Raw genomic sequence first — 26,449 nt, 5'->3', positions numbered from 1 at the left:
GTTCTCGGTGACATGCCGAACCTCCTTAACCTTGTAAGAAAGTAAAGATGCTAGCGCATCTCCCTTGTAATTGTATCTATGTGCTGGGTCCAGGACAGGTCATCCAATATGTCAATGCCCAGGAATTTAAAGTCACTGACCCTCTCCACCACCAATCCCCCAATGTAGACTAGCACATGTTTACCCTCTTTCCCCTTCCTGAAGTCAACGATCTGTTCTTTTGTCTTTCCAACATTGAGCAAGAGGTTGTTGTTGCAGCATCACTCAGCCATGTGTCCTGTCTCACTCCTGTACACTGACTCATCAATCTGTGATTTGTTCAACAACAGTGGTGCCGTCAGTGAATTTGTATACATCTCTTCATTGATTCTGCAGGCTATTTGGTAAATTAGTGCCATGACTAAGAATACTTAACACTGATTTTTTTAGAGGAATGTACATATGGGATCCCTGCCACTTGTTACACACAGTGAAAGAGGCTGGCCTTAACTATGCTTCATTTAAGGAGGTAATGGACTTATCAATCATGTTGGTGTTTTATTCAAAATCCTGCTGAGATTCTTTCACTGAAACTGTTGATTGCTTCATTGGATTCTGGAGACCATTCACTAAAAGACAGGCTCTGCAACAAAAACTGAACAATCTGATCAGTTCTCAGTAAAAAAAAAGTGCCTTTTATTTTGCCAGTATAAGCTTATTTCAGAAATGCTTTAATTGAATCAAAGCCTTAGAATGTGAAACAACCCAGGTTCACCAGGTATACGCCACTCTCAGAGTGAGAATTAAGACTGTGCTTCAACAAACTTCTGAAGGGCCACTGCAATTTCTGGGCAAAAAGGTGTTTTGGACTAATGTGTACATCATTGATCCTTTATATTAGAAGAAATGTTCCCAAGACTAGAGATTAACTGTTTTGCATGAGAAGAGTATTGAGACATGCTGTAGAAATCTGTTCATTGAATACGTGGTCACTCCATCCCCTACAAAGCCAGATGCTACAAACCTTGACTGAAATGGCAGCAAGTGCAATGGGCATATATGTTCAACATTTTTTTGACATTACCAGCAGTGTACATTGAAAGTGGTAGTGTAAAATGTTTCTGCTCTGAAATTTGTATCAATGACCACATAGAAAGACCAACGCCTGCACTCATTTAAAATGTATGCCAGAATTTACCTCAATGGATTATCTAATCATTAATCTTAAATGCAGACACTTGCACTCTGACTGCATTTTATATATTTGTACCTTGTTTTAAATATCCATTGTTTTAAGAGCATTTTTGATTTTAAAAAAAGGTACTTGGACACAAACAGTGCATTACATTTTAATAAGTTAGTTTGACTTTGATGTGCACTTTTGCTTAATTGTGTTTATAAAGACGAATAGGGACCAAATGTTACTGCACCTCTTGATGGAAGTTTTTTTTTAAATAAGACAAGTTAATGGGTTTTGTAAAACACTAATGAAAACCAAAAATAAGACAGCCCTGAACTGAATCAAAAATAAGAGCTTAAAAAAAAGTCGGCCTCAAATGAGTCAGAAAGCAAATTGAATTTTGAGTTACACTGCCACTTTATACAGCAACACTAAAACAACAATTGAACTGCATCCAGTCTTGTCTTTTTCTAATTCCAATTTTCAAAATTATTTGATGCTTTTCCCCCACGTTCAATAATTAAATCTAAGAACAACAATCTCAACAAAATTCTGCAGCTGTCAAAGCATTGTTTTCTTGGATTAATATTTGCAGCTGGTATGCGGTGATATTGTGTAAGTCTCTGATGGGTACCCTCCTCTACCACAGACATTGTCTTTATTCTCTCCAATCCTCCCTCTTCTCTCCAACGTAGTAATTAAACATTATAATTTTTCTAGCTTCTAATGAAAAGTCGTACACCTGAAACACTGACCGTTTCTCTCTCCACGGATGCTGCCTGGCCTGTTACTTATTTCCAGCATTTTCTGTTCTTCAACCATAAAACACCACCACCTTCTTTCTGAAAATTGCTGGAATTTTTGACACTTCTAATATTCATTTAATTTACAAAAATGAAATGCCACGGAATACAGGATCATAAACATTTTCACTCGACTTTATTACTTCAGGGAAATTTCACAAATGTAAAGATCTGAAATATTGAATCGTTTAGCGGGCTTCCTCACTGTGTTGCCCCGAATGCTTCAAGGGAGAAATGAGACAATCCCAGAAAATTTAGGCAAAAAAGATAAAACTATACGAAAGCCAAATAATTGTTTAAATTCGTTGAAACATTCGCCTCTTGATTGTTTGGAGTTGATCAAATGGAAACTTATTTATTCTTCCAGGAATCAAACTTCGCGCTACCATATTCTACAGAAGGGTATATGTAAAACAAACTGTCAAATTTAAATCTGCAACTTAATGCAGCACAAACGTTTCATGTTTGTTTACTGATAAACAGGAAAGCCTTTGATAATTCATTCACATTCCAATTACTTCAGCTAACCGTGGTTCATTCCCCGAAACCCACAAGCCCGCTGTAAGACTCGCAATGGTTCTGTGAACTGCGCCGCTCACCTACTTTCCCTTCTGCAATTGACCAGCCAATCTGTTGCCTCTGCCCGTCTCGGTTTCCAAGCCGCCTGACGTTTTTTTGCAGGCCATCCAGTTTCACTTACCCAACAACTTGGATAACTTGCTTTTGTCTAGGTTTGAGGCTCTTCCATATACTTCCTCCGAGGAGGCTTCAATGTAGTAGAACCACAGCAACATCCACTGCACAAACGGCGCCATTCGGCTATAAAGTTGAGAGTGTTTCCTTCGGTAAAACATATGGAGGTGCAGCATACCGACACTGTCTCCGACAGCAGGACAGAGTCGAATGGAGGCTCCTAAAGTGCGGCAGTCTTTTCTTAGCTCGGTACGTCACAGCTCCCAATGCTACACAACCATCTATCCGCCTCACTGTGCAACACGCCTTCCCAGTACTGCTTCAATCAATAGTTCTCTGTGACAGCAGGTACGCTGTCCATTTGAATACTCACAATCGCTCCTCCAAAGTATTCATACTATTACAGATAAACTGACCTCTATGTCTCCTGTTATGCACAACAGAGTTCGAAGCTCCCATGTTAAAATACAGCAAAGCAGTTTAAGATTAAACAGAATGTACTGGAAATATTCAACAGCATCTGTGGAGCGAAACAGATTTAACACTTAAAGTCCACCACCTTTCGTCAGAAGGTCTGCTAAGTATTTTTTAACATTTTCTGTTATATATTTGTTTTCTAACATCTGCTTTCGATTTTTGATACAATGACGTGCATCTACTGAATGATTTCCGCCGATATAAGAAATCCCAAGGCACTGCATAGGAGGTTCCTAAGATACAAATAGATAAGGACCAAAGGGAAGAGATTTTACTTTGGATGGCTAAGACCTTGTTTAATATGTTACGTGTAAAGAGGATCCTTTGAAGGGAGAAATAAATCGAGGAGAAAATATTCAGGTAGGTATTTCCAGAGCAGCTAATGGCGGGCGGAATGAAAGGACTGGTAAATGTGGGAGTGCCTAGAGCTGGAGCAACAGTTTTTGATGGAATGCAGAGGCAGAGTTTGGTGCAGAGTTAGAGAATGGGATTTGAATCTGATCAGAATTTCAAAATTGTAACACTGATGTACAGGGGTAGAGACAACAGGAATGATAGATGGAGACACAAGAGACTGCAGATGCTGGAATCTGGAGCAACAAACAATTTGCTGGAGGAACTCAGCTGGTCAAACAGCATCTGTGGAAAGAAAGGAATTGTCGATGTTTCGGTTTGAAACCCTGCATCAAGACTTATATGATAGATGTGTGGGAAAAGAACACAAGAAAATAGGAGCAGGATAGGGCCACTCAGTGCCAAAAGCCTGTCCCACCATTTAATGTGATCATGGCTGATCTGCCCCAAGCCTCATCTCCCAATTACCCAGATTGAACAATGACCCAATATTCAAATGCTGCTCTAATTTGTACTCATTCCCCATACCCCTCAGTTCCTTGATTGTTCAAAAATTTATCTACATCCTTTTTAAATACCCCCAATGATCTAGACTCCACAGTTCTCTGGGATGGAGAGTTCCAGGGATTCACAACCCAATGCGGCAAGAAGATCCTGTGTATCTCAGTTTTAAAGAGGGAAATAATTTAGTTTATTTCCACTTCCCAGTTCTCAGTCCATACCCCTGTAGGTAATGGGTTCCTCAACAGTTCATCCAAGTAGTTTTCAAATGTCATGAGGGTTTCTACCTCTGCCACCTTTTCAGGATGATTTCCAGAACCCACTATTCTTGAGGATAAAAAATTATTCCTCCACTTCCCTCAAATCCATCTGTCAATTAATTTACACGCATGTGCTCTACTTATTGACCATTTTGCCAAAGAAATCATTCATTTCTGTTCATCCTCAGGGTATGAGTATAATTTGATAAGGTGACTAGGGATGGGGGAATGTGACTGGGGAAGATGACTAGGGAATGGGATGGAGTGAGGTGCAGCAAGAAGGGTGCAGCACGAAGGGGAGAGGATTACTGAGAGAGGATTGCAGGACTGGTGCATGACAAGAAAATCGCAGGGTGCTGGGGTGCAGGGAGAGGTATGTGGGGGTTTCCCAGATAGTTAGAACACTCTGGGTTTGGTGGGGGGTGGGGTGGGGTGGAAGAAAGGACGAGGAAAGGAATGTGCAAGGAGAAGACCATGGTTGGAGAAGGGAGATGATTGTATTTGTGGGGTTGGGAGTGAGAAGACAATTGCTCGGGTGAAAGCAAATGTGATTCACGTGTGAGGATTGCTGACTGCGGGTGTAGGGAAAGGGAATGGGGAAGGAAGCGTGCTGTAGTGACAATGGACAACTCCTACTCCCCTGCAATGGTCCAGGTGTGGTGGGGCCTATTAGATAATGCCGAGGCATATCTCAAATCTCCAGTTAAGATCTGCTTCAATGAGCCATTCCAGCAACATTTTTAATCCTTGTATGCACAGTGTAATTTCAAGAAAGTTGCATCAAAATATGTGTAACATTCTGTTCAACAGCATGGCATGTTCACAGTGCCTCCACAAATTTGCTTGTCACTTACACTGAGAGCTTGCTTTTAATTTCTGGAAACTGTATATTTTTTTAAACTCACCTTTTATTACACAAAATAAATCTACTAACCAAAGCAATTTCTAGGCCCAAGAATTTCATAGCATACACTAATAATGTTGAAGCAGGTGTGGAACTCAAAGTAGAAGAAAGTATCAAAGCACAGGGATACATATGAAGAAATGATTTGTTAATAACTATAATGGTTTTGGTAGGGCCTATGCTGGAAAGTATGGCAGGGTATGGAGATTTGCTTAATGGGGGAGTTCTATGGTGTGAAATCTAAATTCCTGAAAAGGCCATAATGTCAATGTAATCTAATGGAATTAGGTCATGCATAGTATTGTACTTGTACATAAATGTATAGACATCATAGAGAGAGGCAGTAATTGGTAATCCACTGGCAGAGTGGTGGTGGTGGTGGGAAGGGGAGGGGGGTATAAGTTGAACAGAAAGGAAGTTAGAATGCCCAGTCTCAGCTGGAAGGTCAACAAGAGAGAAGAGAGGGATTGTTGTTCATAAGCGAAGAATATTACAACTCTGAACAAGGAGGACATGGGTTTTCAATAGATTGGGTATACTTTAGTTCAATCTTTTGTCACCCCTTTTTTGTGCTGTCCTCGGTGACTCGGGTTCTTTCAGATCAGAAATTATACTGCTATGTAGTTGTTAAAGTGGAAGAATGTGCAGGGATGTCCATTCCATGTGGAACAGCAAACACCTAATGAAGCAAATAATTAAGCTATCAAAGTCCTGTATGAGAGTGGTAAAACACTACCTGAAAAGAAGTAGTATTTTTAGAAAAACTTCTTTCCACAGTGGTGGTTCCACTGCTTAGTCTTTAGTGTGTCAGAAGAATATTTGAGGTGGCTTCAAATATGGTTGTGATATCTGAAAGCAAAATGTAAATTTTTAAACAACTTTTATCGTCGTCGAATTTAGTGATATCTTGATCCTTTTTTATATTAACAAATTGGAAAGACGATCAAATATAAAACAGTAGAAGTGCCAGCTAAGTTCATTTTGGTTGCAAAGGTCTTCTCAACTCTATGTAAGAAGTTCATGACTTGAAGCCTTCAATCAGATTTAGGCTGACAATGCAATTAGGTAAGCTGGTTAAACAGTTCTCATACAGGTATCACTGAAAATTCCTGAAATATTAATAACTTCATTGATTATTTTTTTCAGCACAGGCAGTAATGTATCAAAAATACAAAAAAAATCAATTGCAATAGCAAGATTCATCTCAAAAATCACAAAAATTATGATAAACCAAATCCCTTTTTTTGTTAAAGTAACTGTTGATGGCAGAATCAAGAAAGTTTATTCAAGAATGTCATTATATCCAATAGTGTGTGAGTGATAAATTAATGTTGCCTGAAGTTAATTACTTGCATTAATTATTTGGTGTTAGTTCACAATTTTCACCATTGGTTTCAGAAACATATTTCATCCTGTTCCCTGTTATCTGTGCTATTCAAACAAAAATAATTTAAAATCATCAGAAATGGACAGGAATGATTTGGATTACTGCTTTTTCTGAACATTTAATTTTTGCCTAACGAATATTATATTAATTTTTATACCTTTGTTAAGAGAAGACATGGCAACATTCTGTCTTGAAATCCTACACCCTCTATCACACCAGTACATTAATAGGTATGTTTTTTAAACTACATGTTACAAATTATGGAAATACTTAATTCAAATTCATTATTTCTTCATTAATGAGAATTTGTAATTACACGTCTGAAACACTGTCCTATACCTGCACTGTTTAAAGGGCTCAACGATTATCAGTTGAAGCAGACTTCACTGGACTCAGCAACTGAACTTTGGAGCAGCAGAATCTGGGAGTGTTCAAATCAATACAGGAATGATGCTTTTGTAACTGAAAACATACATGCTTTTATTTTGATCCCAGTTGGGCTGCAGTACAAACTGGAGTAGAAAGATACAGGCCAAAAGCATGGCCTACATCACAGGAGGAATGTTTGGGAGGAGACACAGAAAGACTCTGGCCAGGGGATCAGGGTCTTTTAATGAGAAACACACTCCTACTTCAATGTAAGACTTCATTGTCCGTGGTGAAGGAGATAAGTCACCTTCTGCAGGCAGAGCTCACAAGGACGGGGAAGAGGAATAGGATAAGTGACATGGTGGGGCCCCATGTACCCTATAGCTCCAAAGACTCTAACTTGCTTTCAAATGCATCTCAGAAGAACCAAGAATATTACACTTCGTTCAGCACAAGGTAGTGCTGCACTTTGCCACCCTCCTAAACACCACAACCTTCTGTGCAATCTAAAGTTATTATGAGAAATCCAAATCTCCATAGTGACACAGTTCCCAGTGCCATCCCACTGTCACTGAGTATCTCCATATCCCCTTCTGCAGAAATCATGAATGCCAGGAATGAGCAAATTGTTGTAGCAAATATTTTTGTCCATCAATCATGACCAAAGCTTTTAAATGGCTGATGAATCACCCTTGTGAATTCCCTTAGTGCCTTACCATTCTGCATTTCTGATCTTAATTGTTAACTATTTCTCCTTCCACAGATGCTGCCTGACCTGCTGAGTGTTTCCACCATTTTCTGTTTTTATTTCACCAAATGAAAATATTGAGGCATTTCAATCACTGGGACCTTCAGAAGAACCATCTGTTCATAACCAGTTTCCTTGTTTTATAAAATTGCATGCCTCATTGTGAAAAATGTCAATATGCTGAAAGTTGATGCATTCTGGCTTTATCCCATTCCCAAAGACAAAGGTTGATTTTACAAAACTGATGTGCCCCTTATAATATCATCTTTGCATAAATTTATTTTTGCTATGAGCCATTCCATGACAGTGACTTAGCAAGTTCCTTTTTATTTGGTGATTTCTGTGCTGCCCTTTTGTTGTTTCACTGGTAAGATATAATATAAAAAACAATCAATTAATAAATAGAGAGGGTATTAGTGAACTCTGAGCATACAAAACTGTTTATTAACTTTTTCATTCACATAGAAAATTACAGAAGTATAAATTAACCTTTGGGTTTACTGTAGTTTATCACAGACATGGAAATGACACATTGTTTCAACATACTTAAAATGCATTATTGCCAATGCTTTAATGTTTCCTGTCATAGTATACATATTAATGAATATCTTACAAGGTTTTTTGGTTATAATGCTAAAGGAGGTTTGCATTTTTGTATTTTTTCCATTATAAAAAGATTACTGGGATGTGAAGTTTGAAGAATGTTTTAAAAGGAAGTTAATTTGGATATGTAACATGTTTTATATGTAATTTCAGTACATGTATGACAATTGTTCCTTTTACTGCTGTCACCTTTTTAAGAATTGTTTTATGTGATTAACTGTTACGCACTGTGGCATTTGGGTTTGGTGATAAAAGATTCCAGAATAGGTTTTTGGACAGGATAAGTTTCTACAATGCCAACAATTATGGCCTTTTACCTTATATTGAAGCCATATAACACAATTTTCCACAACTTAATACTTTATTTTAAATTTACACTATAAATATCTTGTCTTATCTTAAGCCCATTTGCTGTATGAAGGATTTTGCCAGAGTTAGTAAGTCAGCTCACAGAGTGGACAGGGTTGATTTTCCATACATGAAGTTGAAGAAATGAAGTAGAATGGAAGTTGGAGAAAAAGGGTTCCTTACTCAGTTGGAAATGTACCATAGACCACCAAACAGGGAGTGGGATACAGAAGAGCAAATATGCAAGCACATTTTTGAGAAATGTAAAAATAATAGAGCAGTAATGGTTCAGGATATCAAATACCTTAAAATTAAAGGCATCAATGTAGAAGGTATAAAAGGTACAAAATTCTTAAAATGTACTCAGGAAAACCTTACAGCCAGTAGTTCGGAAGCCTAACAAGAGGGGTGGGAGTAACAAGGGAAGGTACAAAGGTTATTAGGAGGAAATTTTGCTGCTTCTGATCATAATTTGAATTGATTTAGTTTTCTGATGGAAAAAGACAAAGGTAGGATGAGAGTAAAATTTGGGGGTGGGGAGAGGAGGGGGTGCAAAAGGCAATGGCTAATTTTACTAACCTGAGAGGCAAGTTAGCAAAAGTTGATGGAAAGCTGTTTCTTTAAGGTAAAACGATGGGAAGTACTCAAGAAAGAGATTGTACATTCAGAGTAAATATATTACTTAGAATTTAAAAAATGGGTCACCAAATCCAGAACCTCTAGATATCAAGGATATACAGAGTACAGAAAGTACTGAGATGAAATGAAAATGGATTTAAGAGAGCAGAGAGGGCCTGAATAAAAAAGTTGAACAAAATTTAGGAAATCTTAGAGATATTTGATAAATTCATGAAGGTAAAAATAACAACCTAAGAGTAGGGCTTATCAGAATTCACAAAGATTATTTGTGCATGAAGGTGGAAGAAGTGGATGTGTTATTTTAATAAATAGTTTGCATCTGTTTTCACTAAAAAGAGCAATAATATGGGCATATTTTTGTAGGAGTGTGAAATAATGGGTTGAATTTTCCTGGCCTGAACCTGCCACCTGTGATTTCCTCAGGGTTGTATTTACCAGGACCTCCGGCCTGGATGCAGAAGGCCATTTTGTGACATTAACAAGAACTAGGCATAAGATCAGAAAGCAGTGGTAATCTTTTATTTTTCAGACTGGAGAATGGTGCACAGTGGTATTTTCCAGAGTGCACTGTTGGCGTCACTGCCTTTTTTGGAATGATTTTTGATACGGAATAATGACTTGGATATGGATGTGTGCAGCAAAATTTCAAAATTTGGAGATGATATCATCGGTCGGGACATCGAGTACAGGAGTTAGAACATCATGTGACCACTACAAGTCATTGGTGAGACCACACTTGGAGCATTGTGTGCAGTCCTGGTCACCCAGCTGTAGGAAGGATGTAATTAAGCTGGAAAGGGTGCAGAAAATATTCCCAAGGATTTTACTGGGACTGGAGGGCTTAAGTCATAGGAAGAAGCTGGATAGGCTGAGACTTTGTTTCCTGGAGCATAGGAGGCTGAAGGTCGAGCTTTTGAAGGTATATAAAATCATAGGGGCATAGATAAGGTGGATGGTTGTAGACTTTTTCCCAGGGTAGGGGAGTCAAAATCTAGAGGACATAAATTTAAGGTGAGAAAGGAAAGATTTAAAAGGGACCCAAATGGCAAAGGGTGGTGGGTACATGGAACAAGCTGCCAGAGAGAGCTGTAGGGTCGGGTACAATTACAATGTTTAAAAGACATTTGGACAAATACATGGATAGAAAAGGTTCAAAGGGATATGGGTCAAATGCAGGCAAATGGGGACTAGTTTGGATATACATCTTAGTGGGCATGGACGAATTGGGCTGAAGGGCCCATTTCTGTGCTGTATGACAACAAACTTTGTGGTGGAATAAGTAACATGGAGGATGATAAAAGACTGCAAGAGGGCTGGCAGAATGGGCAGACAGGGCATGCGTTATGAACTGTAAAATGCTTAAGTCCAGAACATACAACAGATTCAGAAAGCCAGGTCTGTCATTTTGTCAACTGTTGGAGTCAGCATTCACAGCATATACATGGCAGTTTGGGACCTACTCCAGCTTTTACCACCTGAACACCAGCCATTCAGTTTGGAATTGCCAGCAATAGTAAGGATGATCTGGCCCATAGTTTAAATCAGTAACTGTAGGGTTTTCATGAAATAACAGACATATCCTAACTGAATTATAAATTTGTATTTCTTTTGTTACACAATGAAAGGTTTCTGAATATCTGAAATATGATGAGAATTCAACAATGAATTACGTTATGTAAAATACAAATACATGGAGTCCAGGGCCAGAACACAGTTTGCTAGAATTCTCCAGCATTACGTTGAGGGATCGTCTCTCATATCCTGCATTGGGTCGGTCTTTTGCAGAAACAGAGACCAATTGATTTCAACAGAAAACTACAACAAAAGTTGTAGGGACAAAGTGTGTTGTGGCAGGGCTGCAACCAGAATAACTTTCCATATCTGGCCAGGTAAATGTGGACATGGATAGCAATTCCAGACAGGGACATGGGGCCACCAGGCCAGTATGATTTGACTTATGATCTAATTATTCGTACCTTTGCCTCTCACATGCTTTTAAAATACTCCACCAAAGAATTAATTCATTCTTTGGTGTCAATTAAACTAACTTGTCTGGCAAAAGATATTTACTTTGGCTTTTTCTCTATAGATGTTTTCCAAAGCTATAAAAAGTAATGTTATTTTGTACATTCTTATGCAAACTGATGAAGGAAAATATTAAGCAACTCAAATCATGCCATCTGGATACTTTTGAAAAAAACAACTTGGAGAATTGGCTTTCTTTCAGCAGTGATATTTTTCCATCAGCCGTCCTTAAGCCAAGTCAAACCTCTGCACAACAGAGCCACATTAACAAAATCAGTAGTATACCCACCATGTTATATCTACATATCCCTTACTTTTTGTAATATATATTAATCATTTAGACCTATGTAGGGGCATGATGATATGAAAATTAACTCTGTGGTTACCAAATGAGGAAGAAGGCTTTGGACTGTGGTAAGATACAGATGGTCTGGTCAGTTAGATGGAAAAATGGCAAATGGAATTCAACTCGCAGAAGTATGTATGGGAAGTTGCTACAAAGCAAAGAAATACATATGTAGTAAATGATGGGATATTGAATGGTGGAGGATTAAGGGAACCTTGGAGTGTATGTCCACAGATTCTTAAAGGTAGCAGGACAGACAGTTAGGTAGTTAAAAAAAGTCATATGGACTGCTTTCCTTTATTAACCAAGTTACTGAACATAAGAGAAGGAAGGTTATTCTAGAGCTGTATACAGCACTAGTTAGGCCAGATCTGAAGTACCATGTACAGTTTTGGTCACCACATTGCAGGAAAGCTGTTTTTGCAATTATGGTTACAGAGATTTATGGAGATGTCGACAGGAAGATTGCAACTATGAGGTTGGATAGGATGGGGTTATTTTCTTTCGAACAGAGGAGGCTGAGGGAGACCTAACTGAGATGTATCAAATTATGAGAGACCTAGATAAATAGAAAGGACCTATTTCTTTGAGAGGAAGGTTCAGAAACCAGGGGCCATTAAAATTGAACTAATTAGTAAAAGGAATGGAGGAGGTTGAGGATATATAATTCATCCAGAGGGTGGGTAGGGGTCCAGAATTCAGTGCCAGAAAGGTTGGTAGAGGCAAAAACCTTCATTATATTTAAAATGGATGTGTACTCAAAGAGACATAACCCATAAGGCTATGGACTTAGTGCTGGATGGTAGAATTGGACTGGGTAGTTTTTTTCAACCAGCACAGACACAATGTGACAATTGGCCTCCTATATCATAATTTCTCTATTATTCTAAATGGACCAAATTCATAAGTTTCACTCAGAAATTCATTGTTCAATCACAGCTATTTTAAGTATACCACTGGAATCCTCAAGCAACCATTCTGATGTCAAGTTAAATCTGGTGGATTCCTGGAACATAGCCTACCAAAGTGCCCCTTACCATAATGGTTTGGGTAGGGTAGCACAATGGTTAAATCACTGGACTTGCAGACAGCAGACTGGAACATTGATCTGGTGGCACAAGTTCAAATGCCACCAAGGCAACTGTCTGAGTAATAGTGGACCATAAAACTTCACCACGTCCAGCTCCCAGCACCTGCACTACAATCAACTGTGCTGGCCATCACCCAGGCTGTATTCACAGAATAGTTTTAATATCCAAGATGTATTAAAAGTGATGAGAGTATTCCAAAAATCTAACATCATTTAAAAATTTAAACTTTAGAATCACTCCCACACACCTTAAAACAATTACTCTTTATTTGATTTGCTTCAGTTAGTTTATAAGGTCTACATACTGTTCTTCTGGCAGCCATTCTTTCCGATTTGTTTCACTGGAGCTGTTGTCCTTGTGCTTGGTTTAATTTGGTACAGGCTCAGGAGGTAGATTTTCCAGTCTAAAAACTGGGAATGTCATGCAAGTTCCCACCGTCCCACTGGGCTCCTTTGAGAGTCTGCTGATGCAACAGAATGACACCCAATAGCAGAGCAGATGATATTGTGGCCTGCTCAGGTCAGCATCAGTGCTGGTCTTTGAAACTTTGCAAAGAAGTGCAGTTAAGTTTCACAGAAGCACTGGCATTAGGGCAAAAGTTCTGCCCCATTATATTGTTTTACAGAGTATCTTCATAACTTAGGATTTTAATAACATTTTCTACTTAAAGTCATATTTATATCTTATATATTTCTGAAGAGTCTTCAAAACCAGTACATTGTTGGCACCCTCTTCTTTAGTGGCGCATGGGATTAAGAATGACTTGCACTCTAGTTTTGAGTGAAGCCAAAGTGTGGACCACAGACTCTTACACTGATGGGGTGGTTTGTGGGGTGGTGCACTCTTTCTGCTATTTCTACTGGGCTTGTATGTGCTCCCAACACTCTGACACAGGGTTCTTAGTGCCATCCCAAATGTTCCTTCCCCATGTGGTGTGGTCGTGGGCCAGAGGTTTCCAGGAGTCAGTGGGGACGTTGCATATTCTCAAGGAGAATTTGGGTGTTGTCTGCATGGCATTCGCACCCACATTAATCAGCCACTGTAAATTATCCCTAGTGTGTAGGTGAGTGGTAGAATTTGGAGAAAGTTGATGAGAATGAATGAAGAATTTTTAAAAAGGGAATAATGTAGAATGAGTGTAAATGGGTGGTTACTGGTGGTGAGAACTCAGTGAGCTGAAGGGCTTGTTTCCATGCTGTATCTATGACTCTGCGTCTGTTTCAGGAGCCCACTGTAGGCTAAGTAAAGACATGGTCAGCCAAAGGAGCTGACTGAGTGTTAGGTCCTAAACACTGGGGATATTGGCCTAGGAAGGACACTAACATTGTTTCACTTATCCTTCCAGTGGATTTGGAAGATTTTGCAGAGACAGTGTTGGTGGATTTTTCCATTGCCTTCAGTCACCTACTGCAGGTAATTCCAGGTCTCAGAAGCATATGAGGCAGGGTTCACTGCTGCCCGGTAGATCATGAGTTTTGTGCAGGGTTTGAGTTGGTCAAAGATGAGGCTAATGGACTTATGGTGGCTCCCAACATATGGGAAGTAGTCTATGTTTTCCAAGGTATCACTGTGAACGTTTACTGTTGAAAGGCAAAGTTGGTAAAGGGCCTTTGGCTTACTATTGTAAGATCCATCGTCTCGTTTGCTTCAGTGAACAAGTCCACAGTAACTAAGAGCTTGATCCTTGAAGGTGCACAAATGCGAGCATTATTTGCATACTGCAGCTCAGTTATGAGGTTGGGTTGATCTTGGGTCTTGAGTTATGCACCATAGATTGAACACATCTGTTATATCCTGGAGATTAGCTTCACTCCCATGCGAGGATTGTTGGAGGTGAGGTGCAGCACTGCAGCGAGAAAGATTGAGAAAAGTGTCAGGGCAATGATGCAGCCCTGCTTGACACCACTCTTCACTGAGATTGGCTCCGTTGTGGATCTGTTGGTTAACATAATGGCTTGTATGCCACCATGAAGCAAAGATGGAGATGAATTTCTCCCTGCTGCCAAATTTGAGGAGCGTGATTGACAGTCTGTCCCGACAGGAGGAGCGGCATAACAAGTTATAATTTGTTGGCATAACAAGTCAGCAGGTGCTGCAACCCTCACTGCTGGTGTCTTTAGTGAATTGAGCCCTATTTATAATTTATTATGTAATAATTCATCCAGGTCAGGCCAGGCTTTTATTAGTTTGTTAATCAATTTCATTAATCTGCTTTATTTTTATTTTTACTTTCTAAATATATGGACCAAAATTAAAATTGCGTAGTTATTCCATAAAACAAAATTCTCTAGCCCATGCTCATTTTGATTATTATACTAATGAATCAAGAAAGAAATAATTAGATTAATAATACACCAGGGAAGGGAACCTACTGCTCCAACCAGTCTGGGCTACATTAATTCCAGTTCCTATTTGTGGTCGACTCTTGCACCTTCACAGCAAACACAGGTGGGCAAGTGTCATCCAAAGTCCAGTATATTAAAGACAAAGGTCAAAAAGATTTATAGACAGCACAAAATTTTATTTTAAGACAACTAAAAACATTTGTTTGACTCCATGACATACATCTTTCAAAGATGACTTACATATTGGCTATTCTTAAGGTCCAGCCTTTACTGAAAACAAAATCTGCATAAATCAGTATGGTACTAATTACTTATTTGTAACAAAATATACAAAAAATTGAAATGTAAATGTTAATACACAGAAAGTAATGAATGTGCAGCATTTCTGAAGTATATGGAGCACCAAAAAATGATAAATCATATTACGAGTTGAGTGTAATTGTTCTCAATGAAGGTTACATATTCAGAACTAGAGTCTAAGCATCTCGAAAAAAATCCCAAATCTGTTTTTTGCTATTAGTGGCTGTACTGAAGCAATGCTAAGCATTTTTGTGGTATAAGCACATGACTGTAACATGCTGGGAAATGGAAATGTGATTCTGTTGCGGTATGTAGTTTGTCTGAAGCCTGCACTATATTCCTGTGGATTAATGCCATGATATACAAGCAATCACAAGATCAGCAGAATTTGTCAGACCAATACTCAGACCTTGTGTAGATTCAGAATAATACAAATTCATCCTTAATATTGTAAATAGATCCTCAATTATCAAGTTATTTGGTGTGTTTCATTAGATGGTTCTGAGCTGTCATGATTGAGAACTTTGTCATTGAAGAAGAGTTACAAAAACACCAATTGATTCTTTATCGTCCAATTTTTGGCATTCTGTTTGATTATGTAAAATTGGCAGCTCAAGCAATAAGAAATTGGATGCTCTTTATAATTTGAACATTCTATGTCTATTTATACATGGGAACCTTTGAGGATATCTACATATTGCAGATGCTAAAATGAGTAGTGATCAGTATTCAAGAGAATAAGGAAATCAGAAATGGCAATTAAATATGATCTAGTTCTCATTTGGTAGGGATTAGAAATAATGAGAAATCATTTTGATTAATCATTCTGAGGGTGGCAGAGATATTTCCTGGAATGAAAAAAAACAAACTGCTGGAAGAACTCAGTGGAGCGAGCAACATCTGTGGAGGCAAGGGGATAGTTGACGTTTTGGGTCGAAACCCTGTATCAGAACTGAGGGTGGGTCTCAACTCGAAACACTGAAATAATGCAGGATCTCGACCTGAAACATCAACTACTCCCTTTGTCTCCACTGATGCTGCTTGACCTGCTGAGTTCTTCCAGCTGTTTGTTTTTTTGCTCCAGATTCCAGTAGCTGCAGTCACTTGTGTCTCCATACTTCATGGAATGGTCTAATATTTCCTTCTATTTGGTGGCCACAAGCTGCCTGATCTGCTAACTTAGCTTGAGCTTATGTATTATAATTTACCAGAACAAGTCACTTTCAAATTCTTTATTTGATTCGTACCGCTGTGGGATTGCATCAATCTCCATGTTCAAAATGATTATGAATGCATTTAATAGAATCAAATAACTGTACCACCAATTTGCAGCTGAATCTCAGATTAGTGGGTTGTTCTCATTATCACTGCTATCAAAGATTTCATTTAGTAATTGTATATTGCCATCAAGCTACAGTATGTTGCTCCTTCATATATAATTAAAATAACTGTGCTACCAAAGTTTTATTTTTTTCAGTCTTTTCCTCTGTTTTCCTATTGATTTACTCCATTTTTTTGACATCATCAATGCTTTCAGATTTCCTGTTGTCTGAGTCCACACAATGGATGCTCACTCAAACTGCAGAAATTGGAGCAAACAAACTTGCAACAGATTTCTAAAGCAGTCAGAATGGTATGGAGGGGAGAGCATACCAACTTGCAGATTTTTATTGGCTCTTTATGTCAGGAGGGCGCACGAGCTCTTCAAAGATAAGTGTATGCTGCACAGAGCAGAAGACAAATGTTTTATATGAAAATTATGTAAACTTTTATATTACTGACAATATCCTTTGGCAACAGGTTTTGTAGAGGTCCGAATCAGGAGTTAGATAGCTGAAGCATGGTGCCATCATGCCACTGACAACTTAACTACATTGTGCTGTGGATAATTAATGATTATTGTTAACTATGCACCACTCTGGCAGCCTCATGTTTGGCAACCTTTTGGCTACTGAACAGCAATAAGCATCATGGACACAATACAGTCATCCTATGAGAATACAAAGATCACTGGACTGTGCTGAAAAGATTGCACCCTTGTTATTTTCCTCCACAGCAATGAACTGCAACTTGCATTTACCTGGTACATTTAATGTGGGAAAGTGTCCCAAGGTGTTCACAAGAATATAATAAAAAAATTATATTGAGCCAAAGCTTGGTCAAAGTGCAGTTTTATGGAGCGTCTCAAAAGAGGAGACTAAGCTGGAAAGCTTTAGGAATTTGAGAGCATAGGCCCTTGATGGCTGAAGGCAGAATTGCATTGATGGATATTGAGAAAAGGAGCTGGAGAACTGTCCAAATCTGACAGAGAGGAGTTCACAAATGATAGAGGAGAATGCAGAGAAATAAAGATGTGATGCCATAGAGGGGCAAGGTCCTTTCCATTTATGACTACTTTGTTATGTCAGCAGATAACTGTTGTCTTTTATACATATTTTCATGCCACACCCAAATGTAAAAATTGTGTATAATTTATGTTTTTCTTGCGAATGCTCCTAATATTGATGCTATGTGCTTATGATGCTGCTGCAAGTAAGTCTATCATTGCACATGTGCACACATGTACTTGTGCATATGACAATAAACTCGACTTCATCTTCAAAGTTACAAGTGCTGATTCAGCATCCTTCCCCAAGCCGTTACTACCTGTGCAAGTAATTGCTTAAATCAGCTTAATTAACTGCTGCTAAAAAAATATTTTAACTCTTGACCAGCTTATACTATCACAGTTTTTAAATTTCCACATTAAGTGCTAAGTAAACTAAATTTCAGTTTCATTGCTTGCCCTCTAATTCTCAGAAAATGCCTTTTATACCACATTCTCAACTTTACACCTTATTTATGATACATCATGTTTTTGACAAAGCTGTGCAACCACTCACTCAATGTGAACCAGGCTGACAACGCAGGCAGTGGAGAGATTATGTGATGGTGAGGTAGCAATTATATGCATGCAAACACCAATGTGTTTTTGGACATTGTTACTGAATGGCATAATACAGATGAGAAACAGAATGGCTAAGGATGGATACAACTGGTATTGCAAGGCCTATGCCACACTGCCCTCCAAGAACAACTACTTACGTAAAATGGGACCAATGATGCACACAAATTCAGAACTTGCTGCTTGAACTTGCTGGAGAGACTAAGGGAGCTAATGCTTTACTCTTTGGAGAGGAGGAGGATAAGGGGAGACATGATAAGAGGTATACAAAATATTAAGAGGAATAGATAGAGTGGACAACCAGCGCCTTGTTCCCAGGGCGCCAATGCTCAATACAAGAGGGCATGGCTTTAAAGTAATGGGTGGGAAGTTCAAGGGAGATATCAGAGGGAGGTTTTTTACCCAGAGAGTGGTTGGGGCATGGAATGCACTGCCTGGGGTGGTGGTGGAGGCAGGTACGTTGGTCAAATTCAAAAGATTGTTAGATAAGCAAATGGAGGAATTTAAAATAGGGGGATATGTGGGATGAAGGGGTTAGATAGTCTTAGGTGAGGTTTAAAGGTCGGCACAACATGGTGGGCCGAAGGGCCTGTATTGTGCTGTACTGTTCTATGGTTCTATGAAATATGTTGCTTCTCCTGGAATACACAAAATCGAAGGGAGGTCAGACTTGGGACTCAAGCTTATCTGCATAGTTCTGCCTAGTGCTTTAATTTGTTGATGTCAACATATGAATGCAGTGCATGAATTTGCAACGCTGATAAATGGGAATTAGTTTTACTCTTCATAAAAGGTAACATAATCCCTACTAAATGGTTTCACATCTTCCTCTGCACAGAATTAATGGTTGGGATGTGTAGATATGAAGGTAAATTAGTAATAAAGTAGCAAATTTAAAATCATATTTTAAGTTTACTGAGGGCTCCCACATTACTGCCATTTGGGTGATGGAAATTCATCCTTACAGAATTCACAAATCACTACCCAAATTTTTGAGATATGGAACAAAACTTGCTCTCAGAGAATTTGTGTGGAAAAAAAGTAAATAAATCAACACAATTGTTTTTTTCAACTCACATTTCTTGATGTATGTACAATTACACATTTTTGTGTTACAGAAAATAGCAATAAGGTTCATTTTCTAGGAATGCAACACCATCCGGGTAATGCGGGATTGCCTATATTTAGTTCCACTATGTCAAAAAAGTAAAGGATTACATCTTAACATGTGCCCAAATATTTAGTGTGCTTACTTTGAATGCACAAAATATTTAGCACATATTTGTTAAGATTTACGGGTCCTCCCCAGGTTATGACGGGGTTTTGTTCCTGTGAACTTGTAACCCGAATAGTTAGCAAGCCAGAACTGTGGCCAGGAAGTGACTTCCACATGGCAGAAGGTGCCTGCAGCCCCGCAGCCACCAATAAATTCACCCCGCCAGCCTCCCAAACACTTGCTCTTGTGTAAAGGCTGCACATAAGTCAGCATTCATAAGCTAGGAAGGACTTGTAATTGTATTTCTTTCAGCAGTATATTTTAGTATTTCTTCTAAAATCACTTTTATGTACGAACTGCCAATCAAAAATGCCATTTCAATACTATAATCCCAAGCAAACTTGTCATCAAACTCCGAGACCGAGGACTCAACACCTCCCTCTGTAACTGGATCCTTGACTTTCTAACCAACAGACCGCAATCAGTGAGGATAGGCAGCAATACCTCTGTCACGATTATTCTCAACACTGGTGCCCAATAAGGCTGCATCCTCAGCCCTCTACTCTACTCCCTATACACTCATGACTATGTGGCCAGATTCTGCTCTAACTCCATCTACAATTTTGCAGATGATACCACCGTCATAGGGCGAATCTCAAACAGCAGTGAGTTGGAGTACAGGAAGGAGATAGAGAGCTTAGTGGAATAGTGTCATGACAGTGACTTTTCCCTCAATGTCAACAAAACAAAAGAGCTGGTTATTGACTTCAGGAAAGGGGGCGGTGTACATGCACCTGTCTACATCAATGGTGCTGAGGTCGAGAGGATTGAGAGCTTCAAGTTCCTAGGAGTGAACATCACCAACAGCCTGTCCTGGTCAAATCACGTAGATGCCACAGCCAAGAAAGCTCACCAGTTCCTCTACTTCCTCAGGAAGCTAAAGAAATTTGGTTTGTCCCCTTTGACTTTCACCAACTTTTACCGATGCACCATAGAAAGCATCCTATCTGGATGTATCATGGCTTGGTATGGCAACTGCTCTGCCCAGGACCGCAAGAAACTGCCGAGAGTTGTGGACACAGCCCAGCGCGTCACAGACACCAGCCTCCCCTCCTTGGACTCTGTCTTTACCTTTTGTTGTCTTGGTGAAGCAGCCAGCATAATCAAAGACCCCACCCACCTGGGTCATTCTCTCTTCTCTCCTCTTCCATCAGGTAGGAGATACAGGAGACTGAGGGCATGTACCACCAGACTTAAGGACAGCTTCTACCCCACTGTGATAAGACTATTGAACGGTTCCCTTATATGATGAGATGGACTCTGACCTCATGATCTACCTTGTGACCTTGTACCTTATTGTACTGCACTTTCTCTGTAGCTGTGACACTTTACTCTGTACTGCTATTGTTTTCACTTGTACTACATCAATGCACTCTGTACTAACCCAATGTAACTGCAGTGTGTAATGAATTGACCTGTACAATCGGTATGCAAGACAAGCTTTTCACTGTACCTCGGTACAAGTGACAATAATAAACCAATAACAATTTTGCATGTCATTGCTCCAAGCATTTGAGATTCCTCATGTTATTCTTATTTCCACCGTATTTGGAAAAATATTAAACTACTATTTTCTGTAACAATCATGTTGAATCCAACCATTTAAAATTTATGCACCAACTGACTGCTGGTTAAAACAATTCACAACTTGGTGTTTGAACTATGTGGTTTCTCCTTGCATGTGTAAAAAAGATATTGAATATCCAGCTCACCATTCAAATGGTATAAAAAGTTGTGTCTTGTCCATTCCAGTCTGTAATTTTTATAGCACAGACAGCCTTAAAGTTCCAAACAATCATTATAGTATTGAAAATTGATAATTATAATTGTGAAGATGTGGGGACTATTGAACAGTTCCCTTATACAATGAGATGGACTATGACCTATGACCTCATGACCTCACAATCTACCTTGTTGTGACCTTGCACCTTATTGTACTGCACTTTCTCTGTAGCTGTGACACTTTACTCTGTACTGTTATTGTTTTTACCTGTACTACATCAATGCACTCTATACTAACTTGACGTAACTGCACTGTGTAATGAATTGACCTGTAAGATCGGTTTGTAAGACAAGTTTTTCACTGTACCTCGGTACAAGTGACAATAATAAACCAATACCAATAACTCCTTTAAGCTTCTAGTAGATGTTTGAGATCATTAAAAATACATTTTTTCCTAGTTTTTGTCTCTTTTTTCACTATTAATCCAACCATTCTTTCCCCTCATTTCTATTTTTGATTTTACTATTTCTAATTTATACTTAGTTCAAACTCTGAGCAATTGTCTATCGTTCAATCTTAAGTAAATTTGTAGCCACCTACCCTGTCTTGGATGCCTGGAGAAGATATTTTGATCTCATATTAACAATGTTGCAGTGCAATGTTTCATAGAAATATCGGTGACACCACCCCCCCCCCCACCCCCTCCCCTTGTGTTACAGCAGTTCAGTCTAGGAAAATTCACCCCTACAGAACTCACAAATCACTACCCAAAAATTTGACATACAGAATAAAATTTGCTCTCATAGAAAATCTGTTAGGACAAAAAGGTAAATAAATCAACATTTTTTTTCAACATGCATTTCTTGACACATGCAAACGACACAGCAAATTAATTTTAATCTTGTGTAAGGGTCATTGTTTCTTATGCAATTTTAATAAACATGACCAAATTAATATTGGATCATATTTCATGTTTCATATTTCCTTATAACATAAGAGGCCCATGTCAGTTTGCAGAGCAATCCCATTCCCCACATTGCCTTGTAACCTATTGGTCTTAGAGTAGTACAACAAGGAAGCAAGGCCTTTTGGCCCATCAAGTCTGCACTGACCATCAGGAACTCATTTAACCTAATCTGGCACTGATTCCATTTCATTCTCCACACATTCCCATCAATTCCTCTGAGATTCAACCACTCCTCTACACGTTAGGGGCAATTAACAGTGGTCAATTCACCTACCAATCCATAGAACTTCGGGATGCAGGAAGTATCAAGAGCATCCAGAGGAAATCCATGTGATCTCAGGCAAAATGTGCAAACTCCATATGGACAACAGTAGAGGTCAGCAGTAACACCTACAGCACTACTGTGCCACCCTGATTTTATTTCCTGTCTGTTTTTTTTCCTGTGGTTACCCAAATATTCTAAGCTCAAATTAGCTATTTGCACCTTTCAAAATATTAATACAATTAAAAAAAGGAAAAGACAGTAGTTAATTGGGCCCATCTGTAATAATCCAGCTATCATGCTTATCAAGTTGATATTTATCCAAAAATACTGGCGACCCCCCCCCCCTTCTGTAATTGGGGTGAACGTGCCATATTATGATTTCCCGTAACATGAAACTGTGTCATCTGTGCATCTGAGTCAAGAAACATGATTTTTAACAAAAATTTTGTGTTGGTTTATTTTTTTATCAACATAAATTCCCCAAGAGCGAAATTTTATTCTGTATCTCAAATTTTTGGGTAGTGATTTGTGAATCCTGTAAGGACAAATTTCCATAGCCCAAATGGCCATATCATCTGGAATGTGGTATTTTGAGCAGAACATTCAAGAGATCTCACAGTAAATGTTCAGACAATATTATGGAAGTCTAAAGGGGAAAAAGATCAAAAGCTGTTCTGCAGTTCAAATGTGGCAGGAGACCCTCCAAATCTAGACTTAGGAGGCAGTGAAAAGAAGTAGTGATGAAAGTCACTGCCAGGAGTATTGCTGAGAAAATATGGATGCATTGCATGGTACAAGGCTGTGAATGGAGCCAACAGCATCATAATACAGATGATCACCTCAAGCAGCACAGATGTAACCCAATATAATGCAATATCACAGAGACACAAGCGATTCTGCAGATGTCAGAGTCTGGAGCAACACACACAAAATGGCGGAGGAACTCAGTAGGTCAGGCAGCAATTTACCCAAATTAGCTACCACAAATGGCTATATTACAGTGGCCTTATAATTAATATAAATACTGACCAGAACATTGGAGATTCCTGCCCAACTGACACTTGTATACTTAGGTTATCACATAAAATCATATGGTCTTCCACATTCATGGTGCAGCTATTGCATTATATACAAGTACTAGAAGAGCTAAAACTACAGAGAAGATATAATCTAAGGGACCGCACAAGGATGAATAGCTTGCATTTTAGATGTAATATTAATAAATTGGCTTTAGGTCACATTACATATAATTTATATGTAATATTTTTGGTTGGATTAATATTGGAGGACAAAGAAATGACTGTTAAGCAATTATGTCAAGATGCAATAAATCAATCAGAAATATTGGGAAACCAAAATCCATTGAGAGTGAGAAATATAATAATAAAGGAAAAGCACTGGTGAATTTAATGGAATTTAAAGCCAACGATTCCCCTGGAACCTGGAGACAGAGAGTAACAGAGTCTCAGACTAATACAGTATGGAAACAGGCCCTTCAACCTAACTCGTCCATGTCGATGAAGACGCCCATCTAAGCTAGTACCATTTGCCTACCTTTGGCCCATATCCCTCTAAACCTTTCCCATCCACGTACATGTTCAAGTGTTTATTAAATATTGTTATTATACCTGCCTCAACCACTTCCTCTGGCAGTTCGTTCCATACACACACCACCCTCTACATGAAGAAGTTATCCTTCAAGTTCCTTTTAAATCTTTCCCCTATCATCTTAAATCTATGCCCTCGAGCTTTTGATTCCCTTTCCTTGGGAAAAAGACTGTGTACATTTACCCTACCTGTGTCCCTCATGATTTTATACATATCTATATGATCACACAAGACACTAGTGATGCTGGAATCTGGAGCAATAAACAATCTGCTGGAAGATCTCAGTGTGTTGAGCGGCATTTGTGGGGGGGAAAGGAATTGTCAATATTTCGGGTAGAAACCCTGCATCAGGACTGAGTGTGGAAAGGGGAGATGCCCGATATAAAGAGAGGAGGAGTGGTGGGACAGGAGCCCAAGGTGAGTGATGAACTGAGGAAGGGAGAAAGATGATGGACAGGTCACACCAGATAGGGGAGGGGCTGGAGTTAGTGGTGGGTGAAAAAAAGAGGGGAAAAATTGAAAGGCAGATGGAGCAAGGTGGGGGGGAGGGGAGGGTGAAGGTTGGAGACAGCTGCTGGGGATTAATAAGCAAGAACACAAAGGGATACTAATGCTATAATCTGATAAGTAAAGAGATGATAATGGGAACCATTAGGGGAGAGGTGAATGGCAGATGGAACCAGGTCAGATAGCGGAGAGGGGAGGGGAACTTTTAGCCTATGCACCAGGGTTTAAAAAGAAGTGGACGCAATCTTCCAAAATTCTCTTGTTTCTGGAATTCCAAGTGGATTGGAATATAGGAAAACCAACACTGCCATTCAAGAGAGGGATAGAAAGCATCGAAGACAACAAAGGCTGGCCTGAATGAAGGTTGTTACAGAAAATGAGGGTTCATGGGGTTGGGGTATTGAATTGGTATGGATACATTATCAATGAAACAGTAGAACATGACAACCTTTTACCAATGGATCAATGCTGGGACCACAGCTATTTACAATCTAATATAGATAAAGGATAAAGAATGGCATTATAAATTTGCTGATAACACAAAGCTGGATGAAAAAGTAATGAGGAAGCAAAGGATCTGCAAAGGGATATAAGCAAGTTATGTAGCTGGGTGCAAATACAGAAAAAAGACTTGCAGATGCTAGAGATCTGAAATAAAAACAGGAAATGCCAGTCACACTCAGTAGGCCAGGTAGCATCTGTGGAAAGAGAAACAGTTAACATTTCAGGTCCTAGATCCTTTGTCAGTAGTAGGAAAGAGTGAAAACAAGCATGGATGACCAAATAGCTTAAAATGGCAGTGAGAAGCCCATTATGTTTCGTTGTTTGTGTTATGTGTTTCCAATAGCAAGGCCGAGAGACATTCTCAGCAGGCCAGACTATACAAATAGAAAGAGAAAAACTGAGCCGAAATGATATCATGCAGACATGGCCAGTTCAAATACAAACAAAGAGAAAGGGCGAGGTACCTAAAGTTAGAGAAGTTGTATTGACTCTGGAAGGCAGCAACAGACAGAAGATGACGTGTTCTTTCTCAAGTTTGTATTTTGTATTATTGTAATGTTACAGAAGGCCACAGACAGATACTGTAGGTCAGAGTGGGAATGTGTTAGGGAATTAGAGTTGCAGGCAACCAGTAGCTCAGGGTTATTCCTGCGACAGAAAGAAGGTGCTCCACAAGACAATCACCCAATCTGCATTTGCTCTTTGCCAATGTTGGGAGGTCCACATTGTTATCATCAAGTGCAGTATTCTAGATTGGAAGAAGTACAAGTAAATTACAGCTTAACCTGGAGAGACTGCTGGGCGACTGCATAGTAGGAAGGGAAGAGGTGGAAGGACATATGTTGCATCGCCTGTGACTGCATTGGAAAGTGCCATAAGATGTAGAGTGCTCAGTGGGAACAGAAGAGTGGACCAGGGAGTCATAAAGAGAGTGGTCCCCTCAAAATGCTGAAAGGGGAGAATATGTGTCTGGTGGTAGGATTTTGTTGAAGCTGGCAGAAGTTATGAAGGATGATGTGGAGGTTGGTGGCGTTGAAGACAAGGGCTATGAGAACTCTGTTCTTGCTCTGTCCAGCAGAGAGAGTGAGAGCAGAGGTGCAGGAAATACATAGCTCAGATGATGCAACATCTGCCCTTTCACTTTTTTCTTTCCCACCTTCTTGGGTCCCAACCACTTCTTTTAGGCAAAAGAACAATTTATTTGCACTTCATTCAAATAGTAAAACTGTATGCTTTGCCCTTAATGAAACCTCCTCTGCAACGGAAAGACCAAATGTAGATAAGATGACAGTATTGCTGAACA

The 26,449-nt window shown here is 39.2% G+C and overlaps 1 protein-coding gene across 2 annotated transcripts in view; it reads right to left on the bottom strand.

Annotated features, from left to right (window-relative positions):
- pla2r1 (phospholipase A2 receptor 1) overlaps nt 1-26,449 on the bottom strand; it is a 126,693-nt gene that overhangs the window by 97,145 nt on the left and 3,099 nt on the right. For both annotated transcript variants that reach the window (XM_052028493.1, XM_052028574.1), the window contains exon 2: nt 2,663-3,175. In XM_052028493.1, coding sequence (XP_051884453.1) covers nt 2,663-2,831 — 169 coding nt within the window. In that variant the 5' untranslated portion in view covers nt 2,832-3,175. The remainder of the gene's footprint in view (nt 1-2,662; nt 3,176-26,449) is intronic.

Source organism: Pristis pectinata, chromosome 1 (assembly GCF_009764475.1).
Source record: "Pristis pectinata isolate sPriPec2 chromosome 1, sPriPec2.1.pri, whole genome shotgun sequence".
NCBI lineage: Eukaryota > Metazoa > Chordata > Chondrichthyes > Rhinopristiformes > Pristidae > Pristis > Pristis pectinata.
The sequence above is the reverse complement of the archived record's forward strand: the minus strand, read 5'-3'. Positions and strand labels throughout refer to the sequence as shown.